The following is a 19,795-nucleotide window of genomic DNA, read 5'->3' on the forward strand; positions in this document are numbered from 1 at the left end:
CAGCTGTGATATTAACATTTATTTTAAATTGGAAAGTTGACCCGCTCACATCCACCGCAGACAAGAGAATTAGTTTGGACGTAATGATTGTGGCCAAATATTCTACACATATTTGACTCAGTAATCAGTAAATCCCTCAGTTTATCCCCCCATACATTCATTTTCAATCCCTCGTCAGCCTCCAACATCTTCAGTTCTGTCAGACTAAAAGGTTCAGACAAACGGCAAATCAGGGGGACATACGGATAGACGCTGCGGTGACAAACGGAAAAGAGATTAAGCGACGTGTATAATTGGCAGAATACTTATGTTGCATGAGGAGAACAAATCATGTCGTCCGCAGGGAGGCATTCATTATCATCACTTTTCACGCCTCCGACGCACGCTGCTGATTTGCATGTTTTTATTTAATTATCCATGATAAGGGAAGTTGAGCCTGATTTTGAAGTTGTACCAATGAAAATAAAACAAGTAAACATGGTGGCTGCCACATCTGACAGCATAACACTTGAAAAAAAAAAAAATCTTGCAAAGGTTTGGTTTTGTAAGTAAACAACAAGGATTTGTTCAACCAAGCAGTTCTGCTCGAATTTATGTTCTGATCTTGTGGTTTTGATTCCTGAGTTCTGCAATTTGATTCTTCTCTTCTTTCGTTTCCTTTCATAACACGTTTGTTGAATTTGAATGTAATCTACCAAAAACTAGAATTTTAAAAGGGATTTCCTTTGCCCCAAACACTACTTTCCTTTCATCGGTATATCCTCCTTAAAAATGCATTTTGCTTACCTCTAGCTCACATTTCCCTCACCTGTTGTCCAGTTTTCTGAGTTTCCTTTGTGAGGATTTTTGCTCTGTTGCCCTTTGTCAGGTTGGACTTTCTGTCTTTCTGTTTCTTTTCTACATCGCCAGACAATAGACACAGTGGGTAAGGTCACTACTTTTTTTTTTCTTTTATGTTTTTGCTAGTATATAGAAAAGAATATGTAATGATGCAAGGAGAAAGGGAAGGAGAAGTAGAGGCGATCATTCTCTGCTTTGTGATTTGCCTTTTAGCGAAGAAAGCGCTCCCCCTACCAGATTATTCTTGAAGATGGATCTCTGGACCCCATTTAGAGATTACTCAGCCTACAAGCAGACACACCTCACCTCAGTCGCAACCACGGTGGTAAACGACGCCACAGTTTTGGTCGTATTTTCTCCAGTTGGTGTGCTTGGACAGTCCTGGTCACAACACCTCAGGCACTACTGCTGCCATCATAGAGCAAACATTTCAGTTCAGTTCAGTTTCAGCTCTTGTTCCTGTCATGGTGAGTTGTACTGAGTCCAGTGTGCAAGGCCTCAGCAGGAACCTCACTAGTTCTTAGTAGTTTTATGAAGCTCTTGTTGATGCTCCTTATCTGCCTGCAGGTGGCATCTTTCTTTCTCTTTCTCTTCTTTCAGTTGCACTTTACTAATCTAGTGCCAAATGGAAAGAATCCTTCAAAGTGAGAATATGAGGTATTTCTCCTTTACTTGTATGAGAATAGGAACCTGTCTGGATTCTAGGCCATGCGAGGACAAATTTTTGTCATCTCAGTCATTGTGGAGGTACCTGCAGAGTGAAGGATATTCTGTCCCTGGGCATCAAACTTTGAGAATACTGGTTTAAACTGTTTTTCATTTCATAAAGTATTTTTTTTTTCCCACTGTGAGCTAATTATGTCAGTTTTTCATAATAATGGACTACTGTTGACTCGAGAGTAATCCCAAAACAAGACAAGTAATTTTTTAGGTTCTCAGATGTACTAATTAGTATGGCATTGTTCCATTTCTGCTGGTGGCTAATGCCCTGATTATTGTGTTTTGGCATGATAGGCCTGATTTTCTTTTGGAACAGCTTTGCGGTTGTTTATATAGTTTAATAACATAGAGTGTGGACCAGTCCCCATGGGTCCATGCCCAGCAGATTCCAGAGGTTTTGTGACTTGAACATTGAATTTAGTCTCTAGTTAGCACCTGCAGAGTTTACATTTTTATGCACACGTAGGTTGTTTTGACGTCATTCATGGCAAAGTGGGGCCGCTATCTGGAGTGTGTGACGTCACGTTCAAAGAGTCAAAACTGAAGGGGAAAAGGAAGTTGTTCTTGAGTTTCACTGCTGTGTTGACAGAACTGATGTATAAAGGCATTGTGGGCTGACTAAGCTGACTTTGGACCTCATTTGCTCCTCCAATCAGTTTGGATTTAGGTTGCATAGTGACCTGCAGCTACTCTCCATCTCCCACATGCAGTACCGCATGTAGTCATACTACATGCAATACTACATATTCCAGTCAAAACTACTTCAATGTTTTCAACTGTGGGACACACATGCAGCATATGAGAGCTGCAGAAATTTAGATTTTTAATCCCGTCTCGATAATGTTGTTTAGAATTTAGAGTAACAGCTGATTACTCCACACGTTTCTGTTATTTCATTATAACATGTTGAAAATAGGATCATAATTTAATATACAGCTTATTTTCTTTTCTATGCTCTCCAGTGGTTTTTATGTTTCCTCATTGTGTTGCTGTCATTTTTTTTTTCTAGCTTTCTCTCAGCCCTGTTTGTGTAAATAATCGTAAACACAAAGCCATAGCCAATTGAAGTGTTAGTAGCCACAGCCAATCATTTCATTCCTACTTTTTAGCCAGTTGGGAGACGGTCGTAGTTTTCCGTAATGGGAATGTCCTTCTGCATGTCAGTGAAGCATAAGGGATTTAAGAGGAAATTAACAGAGTTCAACATTATTGAGGGAAGGAATAAAAACCGGTCATGTGTGTAGCAATAAAAGAAACGAGGCATTGAACATTTGTAATTATAGTCAGGTAATTTTTATGAGACACTCATAAAATGCATGGATGTTATATTATACAGAAAAACAATGGCTATTAGGTTTGTAGAAGTTTTTTCACTGGATTTACACACATACATGAGAATGCATGCATAATGTGTGCTGCTCATGTGAATAATATGACGTTTTGATGATTCCATATGTATATGTATGTTTAATATGTAGACATAATCCTTTATTTTACTTAAATATTTTATTGTATCAGAAAAAAGCCTCTGATAGGTTAGACTAAACAGAAAGGAGAACAATTATTATGTTTTTAGCATAGAAAAGGGAAGGGATTAGATTATATTGTGCTTTTTCTAGTCTCTCAAATAATATTAATATATTATTTCCTTATAAATCTTTTGTTCACTGTTGTATTACTGTATGTTTGGCTAAAACTACTTGTTACATGCTTGGCTGGTAAGAGTCAAATGCATAAATAAAAATGAAAAAAAAAAAGATGGTAAAAAGAATTAATTAAAATATGTTTGTGCTTTTTGACTGGTATTTGTGTTGCTTAGGCATTTATTCATCTCCCTGAAATCTGTCCATCCACTCATTTTCTATAGCCGCTTTATTCTGCTCCGAGTCACATGGGAGCAATCTTCAGTCTGTAGCCATGCCAAATGGGCAAAGTCACTGAGGAAATGAAGAAAAAGAAGAAAACGATTTGAGACAAAAGATTGTTTTCTGAATTTTTAAAGAAACTGCACGTCTGGCCTTTCAGTTTCCAACAACTACAATTAACATAAAAACACTGTTGAATTTTATCCTAGAGAGGACGACATTTGTTAGCTAAATTAAGCCAGAATATAACAAATATTTACATAGAAATAAATATCCATAGTGAACAGTGTCTCTTATGATGACATTGCTGATATTCTTGCTATGTTTTTTAAGTATTTTTGTCGCCTTTAATATCCTCCAATTCTTAATAGTATGTGTATACTGGGATCAGTAGTGTTGAATTCACAGTGTTGTACTGCACGGGAATACAATGTGTCGTTTTTGATTTAATGTCTTTGTTTATTTCTAAGTACTTGCTGTGTGGATCAAAATGCAGATTAAGCCGTTGGTGTCCGTTGCAGTTTCGAGCTTCAGGAATGCTGAGGTAGTGAATTTCTCGGAGTGCAGACAGTGTAAGCACAGAATTGGGTAGCAGCTGTGATATTCCAGTCAAAGCTACTTCAATGTTTTCAACTGTGGCACACACATGCAGCACATGAGAGCTGCAGAGTTCACGCAAGCATTTTTTTTCTCCTTGTTTACACTACAAAAGCACAAAATCCTACCTGGTATTTTTGTCTAGTATCTAGTGGAAATATCTTATTACACTTGAAACAAGACAAAACTAGCTTGCAAGTACATTTTCAGCAAGATAAAGGAGCTTGTTTTAAGTCAAAAATTCCTTAATACTGATGAAAAATTTCTAGCTCCACTGACAGATTATTTCACTCAAAACATGGAAAATTTATCTTGTGATAAGTGAAGTAACCTGCTAATGGAACAAGTACTTTTAGATCAATGTTACGGAATTATTGACTTAAAACAAGCTCCTACATCTAGCTGAAGAATTACTTATAAGTTAGTTATGTCTTGTTTCAAGTTTACTAAGATATTTGCATTAGAAATTAGACAAAAATACTTGGTAAGATTCAGTGCTTTTGCAGTGAATTTGTGTATTATTGGGCTCTAAACATTTCACCATATTCTCATTTGTAGAATTTGGGGTTAGTATTTTCTAACTCCAAGCTGGATAATCCTGAATACCTAATGGATTTAAGCACAGCAGGTATACCTGTAAAATAAGGGAAAGTGTGGCTTAAGGAGGTCAACACCATATATCGAGGTGTAGCCTACATAATTATTAGACAGCTTGCTTTCTTTAAGCAAAATGAACTCAAAAATAATACAAAATCTTTAGTAGCATAAATCTGGAAATATGTAGGTTTTATTTTTATTTCCCCCCCGCCCCCACTTTTGACATTAGATGTATTGATCACTGTCAGAATGTGGTGCCACAGCAAAATATATTCTCTGCTGTACACCCGCCTGCAAAACAAGCTCTGTCAGTCAGACTACGGCTAACAAAGGGAGGGAAGAAGAAGAGGAGGAGAGGCTGGTGAAGATCAGCAGGCAAAAACAGAGGAAATGCGAATCCATCTTGGCAGCTGTTTATATCTGGGTCTGGGCGTCGTGTCTGACCGCTCAAGCAGGTCGGCGTGCGTGTGTGACGGCTTTGCAGAGAGCACGACTCTGCTGGGCAGATGACAGGGTGTTGGGTTGGGTTGGGTTTAGGGGGGGGTTTTGAGCTGCTCTATGCTGTTTTGTGAGGATGATTAACGACCACGTCTTTGGCTTGGAGCTCTGTGAAGCTGTTGTAGCCCTGAAAGCCTGATCCTCTTCCATTCGACATGCCTAGAGATCGAAAATGCTGACAAATTAGATGTTGCGTCCTCCGTTGCGTATGGAGGAGGCGCCACATCGTGAAAAACGAGGAAGGAAAAACGCGTCATGAGCTTGGCTCAGTCAGAAACCCATCAGACGGACAGAGTGTGGTTTGTTTTTTTTGTGATAGGACCCTCTCATGTTTTTTGCTTCGTGAATATTTTTAAGTAGTTTAGGTAAAAAGTCAAGGAGAGGTTTTTCTGGCCTACTTTTTCTTTTCAGAACTTGCCGGATCCCATCCAGTTCATTCTGCAGCTCAGTAATACTTGCTGACTGTGTGCCTCTCTGCAACTCTTTGACAGCATTGTCCTACTTTCTTTGTTTATTTCAGCAGCTGTTTACCTACATAATCGTTCATTCAATAATTTACCCATTATCTCTTTCTACTGCATCTCTTTCTATTAGAAAATTACTACAACTACCTCTGTCTTCACAAACATAACTTTTTTTTTTTTTAGGAAAAAAAATTATCTTCTGTAAGAACACTTAAACTTAGTGAAAACATATTTTATTAGGTTATTTAATTGAGTTTTTTTAATTGTATTGTTGCCGTCTTTGTCTCTTTGGAATGAGATATTGGATTTCAATGAGACAACTTGTATATAAAAAAGTCAAACAGTAATAATATAAAAAAGATCTCACTTAAATGTTTCATGGTAATCAAAAAATTCCTTTTTAAGATTAGCAGTTTATGCATATATATATAAATAAACCAAATGTCGCCATGTGAAAAAGTAACCGTATCCTTGTTAAGTCCTGGATTAACTTTCATCAACCAATTTTGAGTTCAAACCTGGCAGATCCAGGCTTGATTCCTGTCAGAGCTGCTGAATGAAGTAAACACTTGGATAGAGTGTGTCTGAGAACAGGAAGTAGAGTCAAAAAAAAAAAAAAAACGCACGATGATTAAAGTCCTGGCTTACCTCAGCCGAGGTCATTGTTTAAGAAAAATAGCATCCATAAGAGAGATTCAGGATTAAACACATGGATGTTTTTCCTGCCTTGACACTGCTGGCCAAATAGGACACAAATCTCCATGTTGAAAGCATCACAGCGACCCCCAAGGTATCCCAACATTGTCAAACAGCGTGGTAGTGCTCTAATGATTCTTTCGGATGTTGAGGACTTGTCGTAACAGCAACCATCAATGTTACTTCTCCTTCAGGTAATCCTGAAGGAGAATGACCAGTCACCGGTTTATCTTAAGCTCAAATGAATTTGATGTTATGCAGCCTGATAATGATCCAAAGCAAACCGCTGTAGGTTCAAAGTGAAAGACTCGGAAGTGGCCCTGTCAGAGTTTGGACCTGAATCAGGTTGTTCTAAAAAGCTTGCCACTATTTTGGTATTAGAAAAGCTTATCTATTTACTTGTTGTAAACATCTGAGAAAACAGTGTTTCTCTCTATAGAGAGCGGACAGAATTTAAGACTTCTAACCGTTTAGAAACCTCCTCTTCCTGCCATTAAACCAACCCAGAAGCTTGGGTTGTGACAGCTCAACTGTGATGTGAAATTAGTAAACTGGCATCAGCTGAAGCAGGAAGGAGTCCAAAACAAATTTTTCCTCAGGGGAGGGAATAAACTACAGGATTGCTAAAAAAAAGAAAATGAGAACGGCCAAGTAGATGTTCAGAACTTTTCAAAAGTAATGCTTACATCAACATCTAAACAGCTTGTTTCATTGAATTCGTGCATGTAGAGCCTGTTTGATGTCACCACAAAGTGTTTCAGTGAGATCAGGATTTGGGTTTTTGATTTGACTCTCCACTATTTCCATCCTTGGTGGATTTACTAGTATTTTTTTGGGGTTCCTGTTATGTTGGTAGGCCCAGCTCTGCTGCAGGTTTTAATTTGCTTCAGATAATGCCATATTTGTTTCTGAATAACAGTGAAAATCATAGAGAATTCTATGATGGTGAACTAGCTAAGTTCTGCTACAAAAAAAGCATCCCCAAACCATGACCCTTCCACCTCCATGCTTCCTGTATTCTGTATTTAGCTACAGTTAAACACATCCTCTGATATTGATTTCCTAACAATTAAATTTGAGAATCATCTATCTAAACAACAACATTCCATACATCCTGGTCTTCGTCCACGTTCTCTTTAGCAAATCTCTGTCTGGCGTTCATCTTTTCTTTTTGTAGATTGAATTTTCTCTTGGTATGTCTCACATAAGAGTTAAACTTATACAGTCTTTCTGATTCTGCAAGCCTGAACTTTCACATCAAGAGCAGCAAAAGTCTGCCTTAGGTCTTGTAGTAATAGTCTAACCATTCGCTAGCTTAGCAACTCAAATTAAGCATGAGGTCCTGATTAGGCATGAGATGTCTTCTTATAAAGAATCTAATGCAACTTGATCAGACTTGTAGGAACTTGCAGACGTGAGCATTTGTGCACTTTTTAACTTTAGCTTCATTTTAAAGGGGAAGCATTATGGATTTAATACATAATACTGCCACTACTACATGGTGCCGTTTTACACAAATCTACTAGGTGTTTGCTAATTGCTGCTGGCTAGTCTGAAGGAGCAGAGTGGTGGAGGGGTCCTCTGTGAGGCAGAAGCTCACAGAGCAGGTCCCAGTTGAATGGTTACCATGGGAGATTAAGGGATTTCTCAAACATGCATGAAAGTATCAAAGCAACACTCCAGGTATGTTTTTGATGAGCAAATAATATTATAACGTAATTTAAAGTGCAGAAAAAGGCAATTTTACATAATGCTTCCCCTTTAAGCTTGCTCTGTTTGCTACATTATAGCTTTAGAGACAAAAAAAGAATCGCAACAGGGTTAAATATGGGTTATTAGATGAATGTCTAAAAATGACATTTCAGAACAGCTAGTCCTGACATACCACAGTTGGCCCGACACAATTAAAACTCAACGGTAACAGCGTGGCGTGTCTTTAAAGAGAATACAATCATATTTGCATGATTGGCTTGAACCTGCCGCTTAGTTCCTTTGCTGGAAAAGAGGCTGTTGCAGCTTCTTCGTCAGTCCAGGAAACTGGAAGAATTTACTGCTTGAATTTAACTTGTGCTGGAACGATGTAATTAAAGCCCTGCATCTGCTCCCCGCAGCAGGACGCTCAGTCAGAAAACTTTTAACATCTCAGCGTAGGTCCGAACTCGGGTAACTTCTTCTTTAAAAATTACACTGCAGGATCCAGTAACAGCAATGACACAGTTTGGATGATGAGGTCAATGACCGAAAGACAGAGAGACTTATTTCTAAACACGATCTTTAAAAAAAGAATGCTGATCTGAGAAGTAGAGTGCCTGTGCCTCTTGAAATATTTAACATTATGTCAAGCTGTAACTGATATGTGTTTTATTAGGAATGCATTTCGTAGAAATGGAGAGAAAATAATTGATTTTATGAATGAAATTCGGAAAACTTATTGAGTCACTACATCATACGTCGTCTGAGTCTTTAGGGTCATATCTTCATCAGATTTGCATTTTCCGAGGACTGTAGCGAAAGTTAATTATTGTGAAAAGCAGTGGCTTTGTCTGTGTTGAGCGTGAAATTGGGCCTCTGACTCTTAAATAAAACTCTAAATGAAAATTGAAAATAGCAAAACAGATTGCTTTTTTTCCCCAATTTCATTTGGCCTTTTTGAAGTATGATCTGTGATGATCTAATTAATTAAATTTTGTGGACCGAATCAGATCAACCCATCTAAAATGTCATAATTAATTTGTAGAGTCCTTTCACTCAGTATTACTCAACCAAATGCGTTTTGACAAGGCTCGGCTCTTCGATTAAGGATACCTTTTGAAAAATGACAACCTTGAAGCAGGTATTGCACAAAGTTTTCATTAAATCCAAACCCAAATTTTGATTAGAATTAGAATTATTAGAATTATTTTTTAATTGGTCTGATGGAGTGTCCTTATGTCAAATGTATTTTCTTCCCCCATTGGCTGGAAGGAGATAATCTTAATTAACAGAAATAATAATTCTATGTTTGTGTTTCACTGAAAGAGACAAACCTTTCTAAAAAAAAAAAAAAAAAAAGATTGAATTTGAGTAATAGAATTTATTTTTATTTTTATTTTTTGGTGGATTTAAATGTAGCGCATTCTATAATTTCAGCTACTCCTAAAATGCCTTCTGAGTGTTGCTGTGTTTGTTTTTACCTGCAGACCATCGGCCCTAGGGAGGGCTGGCAGGTGTACAGCTCAGCCCAGGATGCTGACGGCCGCTGCATCTGCACCGTGGTCGCGCCGGAACAGAGCCTGTGCTCCAGAGATGCCAAAAGCAGACAGCTTCGACAGCTGCTGGAGAAGGTAAGCGCGGTTCCAAAAGGGATGTTTACCTCCCCCAGTCCGCCACACACAAGCACACATACCTGAAATCCCTGCAACCTTTTGTTTGTTAGCGTTCTTATTTGTTGCAGCATATGTCATGCTGTAACGACATAATTAAGAACATTTAGAACAACTTTTTTCATTTCCATGGCCACGACAAACCATGAAGACGTCTACTAGGAGATTTTGAGTTATGTAATCTAGGCTTTTCAATGATGTCAAACAAATAGAAATGAATAAAAGAAGTTGTTCTTTGCTCCCAAGTGTTATGTGCATTAAAAGGATTTTGGGCTGCTTGTGCTTTAGAAGAATAATTAAAGACAAGAACGTTTGAGTTGCTTTAGCAGAAACAAAAACTCTTTTTCAGCACCAATATAAAATATAAAAATAATCCAGCAATTTCTGTCAATTGTATTTATTTATAGTATTTAATTAATTTAATAATCCTTAATTAAATCAAAATAACAGCAGCTGTAGACGTGTAAGCAGAGCATCACAAGCAAATTCCTAAAAACCAAAGAACAGTTCTCACTAACTGAGTCGAGTCCCACCACTAACCACATAGAGCCGTTCAAAGGAATCCAATCGCTCGTGAACGACACATCAGCAACGAGTAGCTTTGACATAGCTTCCTCTGGTCATGTAATACTCCTGGAGTTGTTTTCTTTCCACCAGTTGCTGCAGCTTTTCTTTGAGTGACCCGGTTTTAAGCACCAACTGTTTTAATAGAAGGTCACTGGGCTGCTTTTGTCGTTTCTCTAAGACAATATACATCTCATCTACAAGCCTTCTTCGGATATGATTATTCGTGTGAGAGCATCGGGCTTACAGAATCTGGTCACAGCAATCACACAATAATAAAGCTGTCAAATGAACTACTGGTCCACTGCCTTCTAGAAACCACAGAAGAAGTCCAGTCGCCACTTGCTTCTGCAATTACGTAAACGTAAGCAACTGGCTCAATGACCAGAAGTTATGTGATGGTGTTGTTCCGCCGGGAAACCCTTGGAACATTTGATGTTGGGTATTTTACTTTAATGTCAGATGATAATGAGCTCTATCCTGGTGCCATCAATGGCCAGGATTGGTATGAGGAACAGGGTAGATCATTAGGTTTTGACCTAGACTAATGTTTTTTTTATTTTTTTTATTTGTACTCTAAAGTTGTCATTCATTTATTCTGCTGAATTTAGAGTTCCCAGTTCCCATCAGCGATCAAACGATTACGTGAAAGTGTGAGTTCACACAACTTCAGTAATGAAAGTTGTCCAGTTGGACTTCTGACAGATTGTACCTCATTTAATCAACGACACATGTAGTCCTGTACAATTTCAATCTTCAAGATCTTTTTCTGTTTCCTTAAGGGTAGGGGTGCACTGATTTATCGGCCAGTTCATTTATCGGTGCCGCTTTCCTTAATTTTGGGAGATCGGTGATTGGCCAATTTTTACATGTGAAGCCGGTCTTATCCACTGATGTTATCAACCTCAGCAAAGGTCTAAAGATCAACCACTGCGCTTTTCTTTTCTCCCGTGAGAGGTTTTACTGACAAACCTCCCGACCAGGTCATGTCTGCACATTTACAGTTAACAATAGTCACCCCGTTGTTGCCAATTCAGCAGCCTTCTTGATATACTGAGCAACCTTTCAGACAAAAAAATGGTATCGGCCAAAATCAGAATGGTTAAGTTAGGCTTTTTAAAAGATCGGTAATTGGCGACTGGCCAAAAAACGTGGTAATCGGGTACAAATACCGTAGTAGAACTGAATCAAACAGCTTGTGGAGACTGTGTATCATTTCTCAGGTTGCTGTCTTTGATCCTTTCCCCTGTACCTGAAATGTGATTCATAGAGTAAACACAGCCCTCTCTACTATCTACTAGCTACTGTCCAAAAGCTAGACCCGCCATGACCCCATGTCCATTAATCACCACCTCCCACACACAACAAGCCAACGCGTGGAAAACCTGCACACCTACCCATAAAGAAATAGAAAAAGGTAATGGAAAACTGACCAGTTCCAATACTTTGAGAACATTTTAGAACCCTATAATCCTAGCATATGGAAAATGCCACAAATAAAAAAATATATTCTCACGAATGCCTCAATTTCAAATTTTTTGAAATATAATATGCGTGTGTTATGTAAGCACATATAGCTTTATTTTGGCTGCACACTGACTGGGGCGGTCATTTTCCACAGGCCTGACATCACCTTATAATGACAGTTATGTTATGGAAAATAACACTGATTGAGTGTAAATATAAAAATTGATCTTGCAGAAAAAAAAAAAAATATATATATATATATATATGAAGAAAATATACACTAACTACACTGTAAAAAAGAAAAGTCTCTTAATCACAGTAAAATACTGGCAGCTGTGGTTGCCAGAATTTTACCATATAAATAAGAATTTTACCATAAATTAGAGACTTTTTTACAGTGCAATGACAGTAGTTTGCTGTCATTTGTACAATGTATTGATTACATGCTATTAGAACAGTCTGCGAACAGAGACCGTCTCGGGTCGTTGGTAACCTTGACCTTTTTCGTTTAAGGTGCAGAACATGTCTCAGTCCATTGAAGTGCTGAACCTGCGCACTCAGAGGGATTTCCAATATGTCATAAAGATGGAGAACCAAATGAAAGGCCTCAGGACCAAGTTCAGACAGGTTGAAGATGACAGGAAATCCATCATGGCCAAGAATTTCCAGGTACTCCAAAGCACTCTGTTATCACAGCGGTTCGTTTAAACCCCTGGGTTTACTTCACTTAGTTGCCTGGGTTGATTGTATTTCATTCAGTTCTTGTTTTAGACCCTTTTTTCCCACTTTAAGTAGGAGAGACGGATTTTGTTGGCTCTAGTGGCCTTCATTTGACAGTTGTGGTGTGTTGTGAGAGAAAAGAAGACATGCGGCAAAGGTATTCAGACTGGGTAAAAAAGTATTCTTCACCTTAGATATCGGAACAGTTTTACAACATTACTGCTCAAAGTTGTTAAGAGCCACCGTGGAGAGTCTAAAGCAGTGGTTCCCAATTCCAGTCCTCGGGGCCCCCTGCCTACATGTTTTAGATGTGCCTCTATAGCAGAACAGCTGATTCAAATGATTGCATGACATCTTCTGCAGCCACCAAGTACTGCAGGAGCCTGTTAATCACCCAAAGATTCAATCCAGGTGTGTGGCAGAAGGGAAACACCTAAAAGATGCAGGCAGGGGGGCCCCGAGGACTGGAATTGGGAAACACTGGTCTAAAGAATCAAACGCAACTCTGAGGGTTTGTTTCTATTATCTCACAAGGAGAGATAATAGACCTGCAGACCCCCCCTGGTTTTTGTTTTGTTCCGTTTACTGCTTTGCTTCATCTATGCCGGACTCGCCATGCCATTGTTTTATTAGTGCTGATGTCACTGCCCATTTCTGCCTCGATATCCCGGTCATTGTTCTCCCAGTTCTGCCGCAGCACTTTTCTACCATTGTTCTGTGCTGAGTTTTTCTTCTGTTTTTTTTTTTTTATTTCCCCGCAGTCCTTTGAGTTTTAGTGGTTCTCTTCGATAAGTTTTAAAAATACATGTTTTGCAAATCATCTATGACCTCAGTGTTGGTTCTCCAGCTTAGTCCTCTGGTATTTACCTGTATAGAGATGCAGTTCAGGGTGCTTTACATCATGAAAACTCCATAAACCTCATACAATCAACAATTGTTAAATCCAGTAACAGACATTGCATTTTGTCAAGTGCCAACAGTAAAATTATTAGCACACATCAAATATGTTGGTCAATGTTTCATTTATTATGAATATAAAGGCAGCTCTGTGGGTTTTCAGTCTAGATTTAGAGGACCTCAATGTTTCAGCAGTTTTGCAGTTTCCTGGAAGTTTATGCCAGATTTGTGGTGCATAGCAGCCGAATGCTGCTTCGCCATGTTTGGTTCTGGTTCTGGGGATGCAGAGCAGAACCAGAACCAGAAGACTGGAAGGGTCTGGAAGGTTGCTATGACAACAGTAGATCTTTAATGTATTGTGGTTCAGTGATTTATAAGCCGTTCAGTGATTTATAAACTCATAAAGTATTTTAAAGTCTATCCTTTGAGCTACAGGGAGCCAGTGGAAAGACTGTGGAACTGGGGGGAGGTGCTCTATCTTCCTGGTTTTAGTCAGAACGCGAGCAGCAGCGTTTTTGATCAGTTGCAGCTGCCTGAATTTTTTTGGTAGTTGTTTTTCGGCAGGCCCGTGAAGACACTGTTGCAGAAATCAATGCGACTAAAGATAAACACATGGAGGAGTTTTTCTAGATCTTGCTGCGACTTCAGTCCATTAAACCTGGAAACGTTCTTCAGGTGATCGAAGGCCGACTTCGAAACTTTAAAACTTTGTAACTTTACATTTGTGGAAGATGTTGGCTGTAAACCTTTCTGTCACTGTAGCAGCAGACGCTTTTTTTCCCCCCCTCCCAGCAAATAGCCACGCTGTTCTGGCTTCACACATTCATCACGTCTTGAAGTAGGTTTTGATCCCGTCAAACAGCACCTTGTCTCCCTCCTGACTGCCTCTCCCGCCTCTCTCATCATCATGCCGTCTCCCATCATTTTTCCGCCGCCGCCGCCATCGCCACCCTTTCCCTCCCCTCCCCCACTTCAGGAGCTTAAGGACAAGATGGACGAGCTGAAGCCGTTGATCCCCGTGCTGGAGCAGTATAAGATGGACGCCGCGCTCATCTCCCAGTTCAAGGAGGAGATCAGGAACCTGTCGGTGGTGTTGACGGGCATCCAGGAAGAGATCGGGGCCTACGACTACGACGAGCTGTACCAGCGGGTCCTGCGGCTGGACACCAGGCTGCGCAGCTGCATGGGCAAACTAAGTGAGAGTTGTCTGTGTACGCCGCTCCCCACTGGATTAAGTCAGAATTTTAATCATGTCTCGAGGAAGCTGATATATTGTGAAACCTGCATGAGCTCAGCGTTATTCTGAAGTCTTATTAAAAAAAAAAAAAAAAACAACCCAGAAAAAAAATAAAAAACAGTCCCGGCGTTGCATAGGAAAATGAATAACTCCAGCAGAAGAAATATTACATGCATCCAGAAGTTGTCAGATCCATACCTTCTCCTTCCTCGTTTTTTATGTTGCCGGGTAGCATATAGAAAAATAACCATAGGGGATACATGAGTAAAAAAGATTGTCTACAGCTTCATAGTGCTTCTTGTATGCAGCTGGTAAAACAAGAATTGAACACCACAAGCGTTTTTCTCAGTTTAACTATTTTGACTTGGTGCAATTAAATAAAATTCTAAACAATTGTCTGCAACAACCTAATACATGAAAATAAATGAGTGGAGTTAGATCACAAATGAAGTTATGGGAATAACAGAGGAAGCTGAACATTTACAGAGTACGTTTTTTGGTCAGATGCATTGCTCCGGTCAGGTGTCATTTTTGACCCACTCACTCCACGCTGTGATGTTCCCACCTAGAAACTTCACCTTGGCATAGGATTTTTGGGATGAAAATGTTCCTTACGTATTCCCCAGTACTCCACTGACTAATGCAAGTCTTCTGTAGCAAAGTTTAAACAAGTTTCAGTATGATTTCTCTTCAGCAGTGGAGTATTGTGCGCTGACTGCGCTGAAGTGCCATTCTACAGCGACAGAGATGCAAATCTGTCAGCAATTCCGATTTTTAGAGTCACGATTCAATTCTGAAGCCATTTTTGATTCAGAGACCAATTTTTCCAGTGGAGATTACGCTTAAATGGTGTGACTGAGAGGAAAAGATGGTGTAAACATACAGAACATTTATTTAAAACAGTCCTGAATCAAATTGCATTCGTTTATTATTTGGACAAAAATATGTTTCTGCGTCAAACTCTTCAACTTAAGTTACCAGTATTAACGTTAGCTTAGCTGCCTGGCTTTTTCTTAAATTAAAAAAAATAGATCAAAGAATTATTCATAATAGGAGCATCAAAAACGTACAGCTAAAATGCATTTTAAAATACATTTTTGGGGCATTTTGAATCAATTCAGAATTCCAAGCACTCGGAATTGCAAATCTACTTTTTTCTCCACCTCCATTCTGCGGGTACAGTTAATAAGATTTTTTGCATTTGTTGCCAGGTTATGTCCAATCAGTTGCTGCATTGAAGCATGGGTACATTGTCTTCCTTTCAAAGAAATCCCAAGTGGTTAATGGTTAGCTCCCTCACTTTCATTCCAGTGCGACACAACGAGGCCAACGCGGTCCGCGCTCGTGTCGGCTGTTTTGGATTGATGGCTTTTAACAGCAAAATCTTCCACGATCTCTTGAAGGAGGCAATTAGGAGTAACATGTCCTCCCTCATCGCCTTCTAATGAGCAGAAAACGAAGCAGCTTGTGGTGTTAATCTTCTTCGACTGCAGCCCCGCTTTTCCAGAGAAGTTTGTGATGCTATGAATTAGTCAGAAGTTCAGGGTCTGAATCACTAACTAACCCTGAGCTTTTAAGGCTCTGTTTCCTTCTGCTTAGGAGGAGGCAAGAGGGGGAAACCGCAGTTTTATTTAAGAGACGGTTGGTTTTGAACTAAGGCTCGCCGCCGCCGCGATAAAAAACTGTGGAAGCCCCGTGAACGCAGAGTAACTTTTAGATTCAAACAACGGTTGGACAATTAAGCTTTGAGTTAAATAAAGTATGCGGCTGTCGGTGGTATCTTAGTATGCACAGGGGGCACGCTCCCTGGCGACGCAGGCATGAAATTGGCTTGAGGAATCTAGTTAGAGACTGAAACCACCCCCAGAACATCTTATTGCTCCTTTTCTGTATCAACAGCATGCGGGAAATTAATGAAAATCACTGGACCCGTTACGATAAAGACATCTGGAACCCGGTTTGGGGCTTGGATGACGGATCCGCTTGCAACAACCCGAAACAACAGGGTGAGTCGTGATAAGATTGGGTTTGTTGTTTGTTTTTGGGTTTTTTCCCCCAAAGATCAGAGCAGGTACTGAGAGGGGAACGCTTGTGGAGTAGATTTAGATTTTTAACAGTAAGAGAAAGACTAAAGCATTGATTCTGGTTGGACCATTTTCTATTTTTTCTGTAATTTTTTGATATAATGATATAGAGAATTACCAATGATGACAGCTGATGATGTCATACAGTGGGTTGCAAATGTGTAGACATAGACTCTTTCACATTTTGTCACAGAACCAGCATAAACGTTAATGTATATCCTTCAAATTTTATGATTTAGTACAACACACACACACAAAAAAAAATATTGATGGAAATTTTTTAATAACAATAATAATATCCCCAAAAGATTGGTATGCATATGTATAGTCCTGGTAGCAACTTTTCTAACTAATGAACATTTACCAATAACACCTCTGGTGTGTCGCGTGGTTTTCATGATGCTGTTTGTTCAGGAACTCTCCAGGAAACTAATTACTTTTGGAAACATTAAGACATTGATACGTACTGACAATCGTCTCAGAGGCCTTCACAGAAAAAATATATTTAAAGTGACATTCTGAAGTTGCACTGGATTTTATTTAGAGGAATACGAGTAAATTGGGCCGAGTACAAATGCATGCCGGAGTTTATGCCCCGAATATTGGGATATACGAAGAAACTTCAATACGTTTTTCTTGTGTAGATGATATAAGAGAAGTAGAGTCTTCCATCACACTGAATTTATTTTGAGGTATTACCTCCACAAACTATTTTCCTTCCAATTTCTTATTATCCACTTCTCAAAGTTGGTTGATTACATAAAACCTTGTAAAATAAAAACTTTGCGATGTTACCGTGAAAGAATTTGAGAGAGTGGAATAATGTAGCCAGTCCCCGCAGAATCAGGTGCAACTCTAACTAATTCCTCTGTCCTCTCTGATGTAGGTTTGGTACATGGACAGTTATACCAACAGCAAGATTGTCCGCGAGTACAAGACGATAGACGACTTTGTGTCGGGAGTGGTTTCACAAACCTACAGCCTCCCGTTTAAATGGGAGGGAACCAACCACATCGTCTACAACGGCTCGCTTTACTACAACAAGTACCAGAGCAACATAATCGTCAAGTACAACTTCGAGACGGGCACCGTACTCGCCCAAAGAGCCCTGGAGTTCGCCGGCTTCCACAACATGTACCCGTACACCTGGGGAGGGTACTCCGACATCGACGTCATGGCCGACGAACTGGGAATGTGGGCCGTGTACGCCACCAATCAGAACGCCGGCAACGTTGTCATCTCACAGATAGACCCCGACACCCTGCAGGTGCTGAAGACTTGGAATACGGAATACTCCAAGAGGAACGCGGGCGAATCGTTCATGATCTGCGGGACGCTTTATATCACCAATTCCCACCTGTCAGGAGCGAAGGTTTACTACGCGTACTCCACCAAGACGTCCAGCTACGAATACATAGACATCCCTTTCCACAACCAGTACTTTCACATGTCCATGCTTGACTATAACGCCAGAGAGCGGGCGCTGTACGCCTGGAACAACGGACACCAAGTGATCTTTAATGTTACTCTGTTTCATGTCATAAAAACTGAAGACGACTCCTAAATGTGAACCAACGAAGAAGAGCCGCTGTTTGTGAGACCAGGACCAGCCAATGAACTGTTTCCTTTCATCAGAATTGAACTTTGCTATCTCTACTTGAACCTTTTGGAATTTCTGGCTCTGTATTCCTGAGCATGGACACCAGTGACTTTACAATAAAATATAAAAAGCTTTTTTTTATATAACTTCTCATTGCTGCTGATTAGTCTGGTATGCCTTATTTGCAGAGTGTTGAGTTTTCCAGCCAAAAACTCAAATCTTTTGCATGAATGTCATAAACTTGTCCACTGTACTTTGCTAAACACCTAGTTGTTTTTGTTGCAAATTAGATTTTTTATTTTATGTTTTTGGCTTTCCAGTGTTTGCTTTGTTTGTATATTTAAAGTTGTATTTAATATTTGAAAGCAACCTGCCGGCTGTTCGCCACAATGTAAATAAGGAAACGCGGTTGAGCTTTCGTCAGGGATTGACCCTGTAAATTATTAATGACACAATGTCTCTGTGAAAGAAGAATGTTTGTATTTTTTATAAACAAAAACCACTAAAGAATGTCTGTGCATTTTCATTAAAAGTGAATATTGTACATTTCATGAAAATATTTTTAAATGCAAAAAAAAAATAATAATAATCTGATCTGATGAAGAGATAATAAAATCAAAAAAGGGAAACTAGTTGATGAAGTTTGCAGTTTTTTTATGTAAAGTATTACAGCAAAATTGAAGAAACAATATTTCTTAAATTATGGGAGTCAAATATTTTTTAATTTCCTTATCAACATTAGGTAATTTTGGCATAAAAGAAAATACTACACACCATAGCCATAGTGAAATATGGTGGAGTCTGCATCATGGTCCAGGGTTATATGTAAAACATTTGGTTTGGGTGAATAAAATCATAAACCATTTATTTTTTACTTAACTTTGTTAGGTTGGTTACTGCTAGAAAGCTAGAGAAGAAAAGAAATTTAATTTCTTTGGCTTCTCACTGAATTCAATTCCACATCAAAACAAAGATTTTGCCATTTTTTCCTACTTTCCATAAAAACTGGCATACCCCCAAACCCCCAAAAAAAGGTTTTGTAATGGTCTTAAAACCTGAAGAGATTTATGATTAAGGAATAAATTTTTTTATCGCTTTTTCTTTTATAAATGTGTAAAAACCTGAAAATTGTACTTGTTTATTGTGTTAAGTTTGTTGGTCTGTAACAAACTAAAAACAAAACGATCACCAAACTGTCGTAGCCTCTTAGAAAACATTTGGCTTCGACGTCTAGTTTCCACAGCTTCCAGATGTTTCTTTTCTTGTCCCTGTTCCATCATTTTTGAAGAATCTTCCCTGTTTCCCATGAAAAATGGGGACATTTTTTTTCTTTCTTTTTTTTTTTTTTGTCAAACCTGTATGCAAATGTCCTCTTTCTGTCCGTGTTTACCTTCTACACAGCATGCCGACTTTCATGGAAATGTGGTTTTATTTTAGTTTATTCCAATCATGAAACCTGTTGCCTGGGCTCTTGCTAGATTGCGTACAGAGCCAGTCTGGACATACGGTATTCATAATACACCGAGGTTCAGGGCCGGCTATGAATACTGAGCACAACCTCTTTCAATGAGTCTCCTCCATGATGAA

General features: G+C 39.1%; 1 protein-coding gene across 1 annotated transcript in view; it reads left to right on the forward strand.

Annotated features, from left to right (window-relative positions):
• The window catches only part of olfm3a (olfactomedin 3a), a 34,817-nt gene extending 15,918 nt beyond the window's left edge, over nucleotides 1-18,899 (forward strand). The window contains exons 2-6 of the mRNA XM_044104600.1: nucleotides 9,457-9,600; nucleotides 12,184-12,339; nucleotides 14,264-14,483; nucleotides 16,424-16,530; nucleotides 17,495-18,899. Of these exons, the coding sequence (XP_043960535.1) occupies nucleotides 9,457-9,600; nucleotides 12,184-12,339; nucleotides 14,264-14,483; nucleotides 16,424-16,530; nucleotides 17,495-18,172 (1,305 nt within the window). The 3' untranslated portion in view covers nucleotides 18,173-18,899. The remainder of the gene's footprint in view (nucleotides 1-9,456; nucleotides 9,601-12,183; nucleotides 12,340-14,263; nucleotides 14,484-16,423; nucleotides 16,531-17,494) is intronic.
• Nucleotides 18,900-19,795: the final 896 nt, after the last annotated feature.

The sequence above is a fragment of the Gambusia affinis genome, linkage group LG21, assembly GCF_019740435.1.
Source record: "Gambusia affinis linkage group LG21, SWU_Gaff_1.0, whole genome shotgun sequence".
Lineage (NCBI taxonomy): Eukaryota > Metazoa > Chordata > Actinopteri > Cyprinodontiformes > Poeciliidae > Gambusia > Gambusia affinis.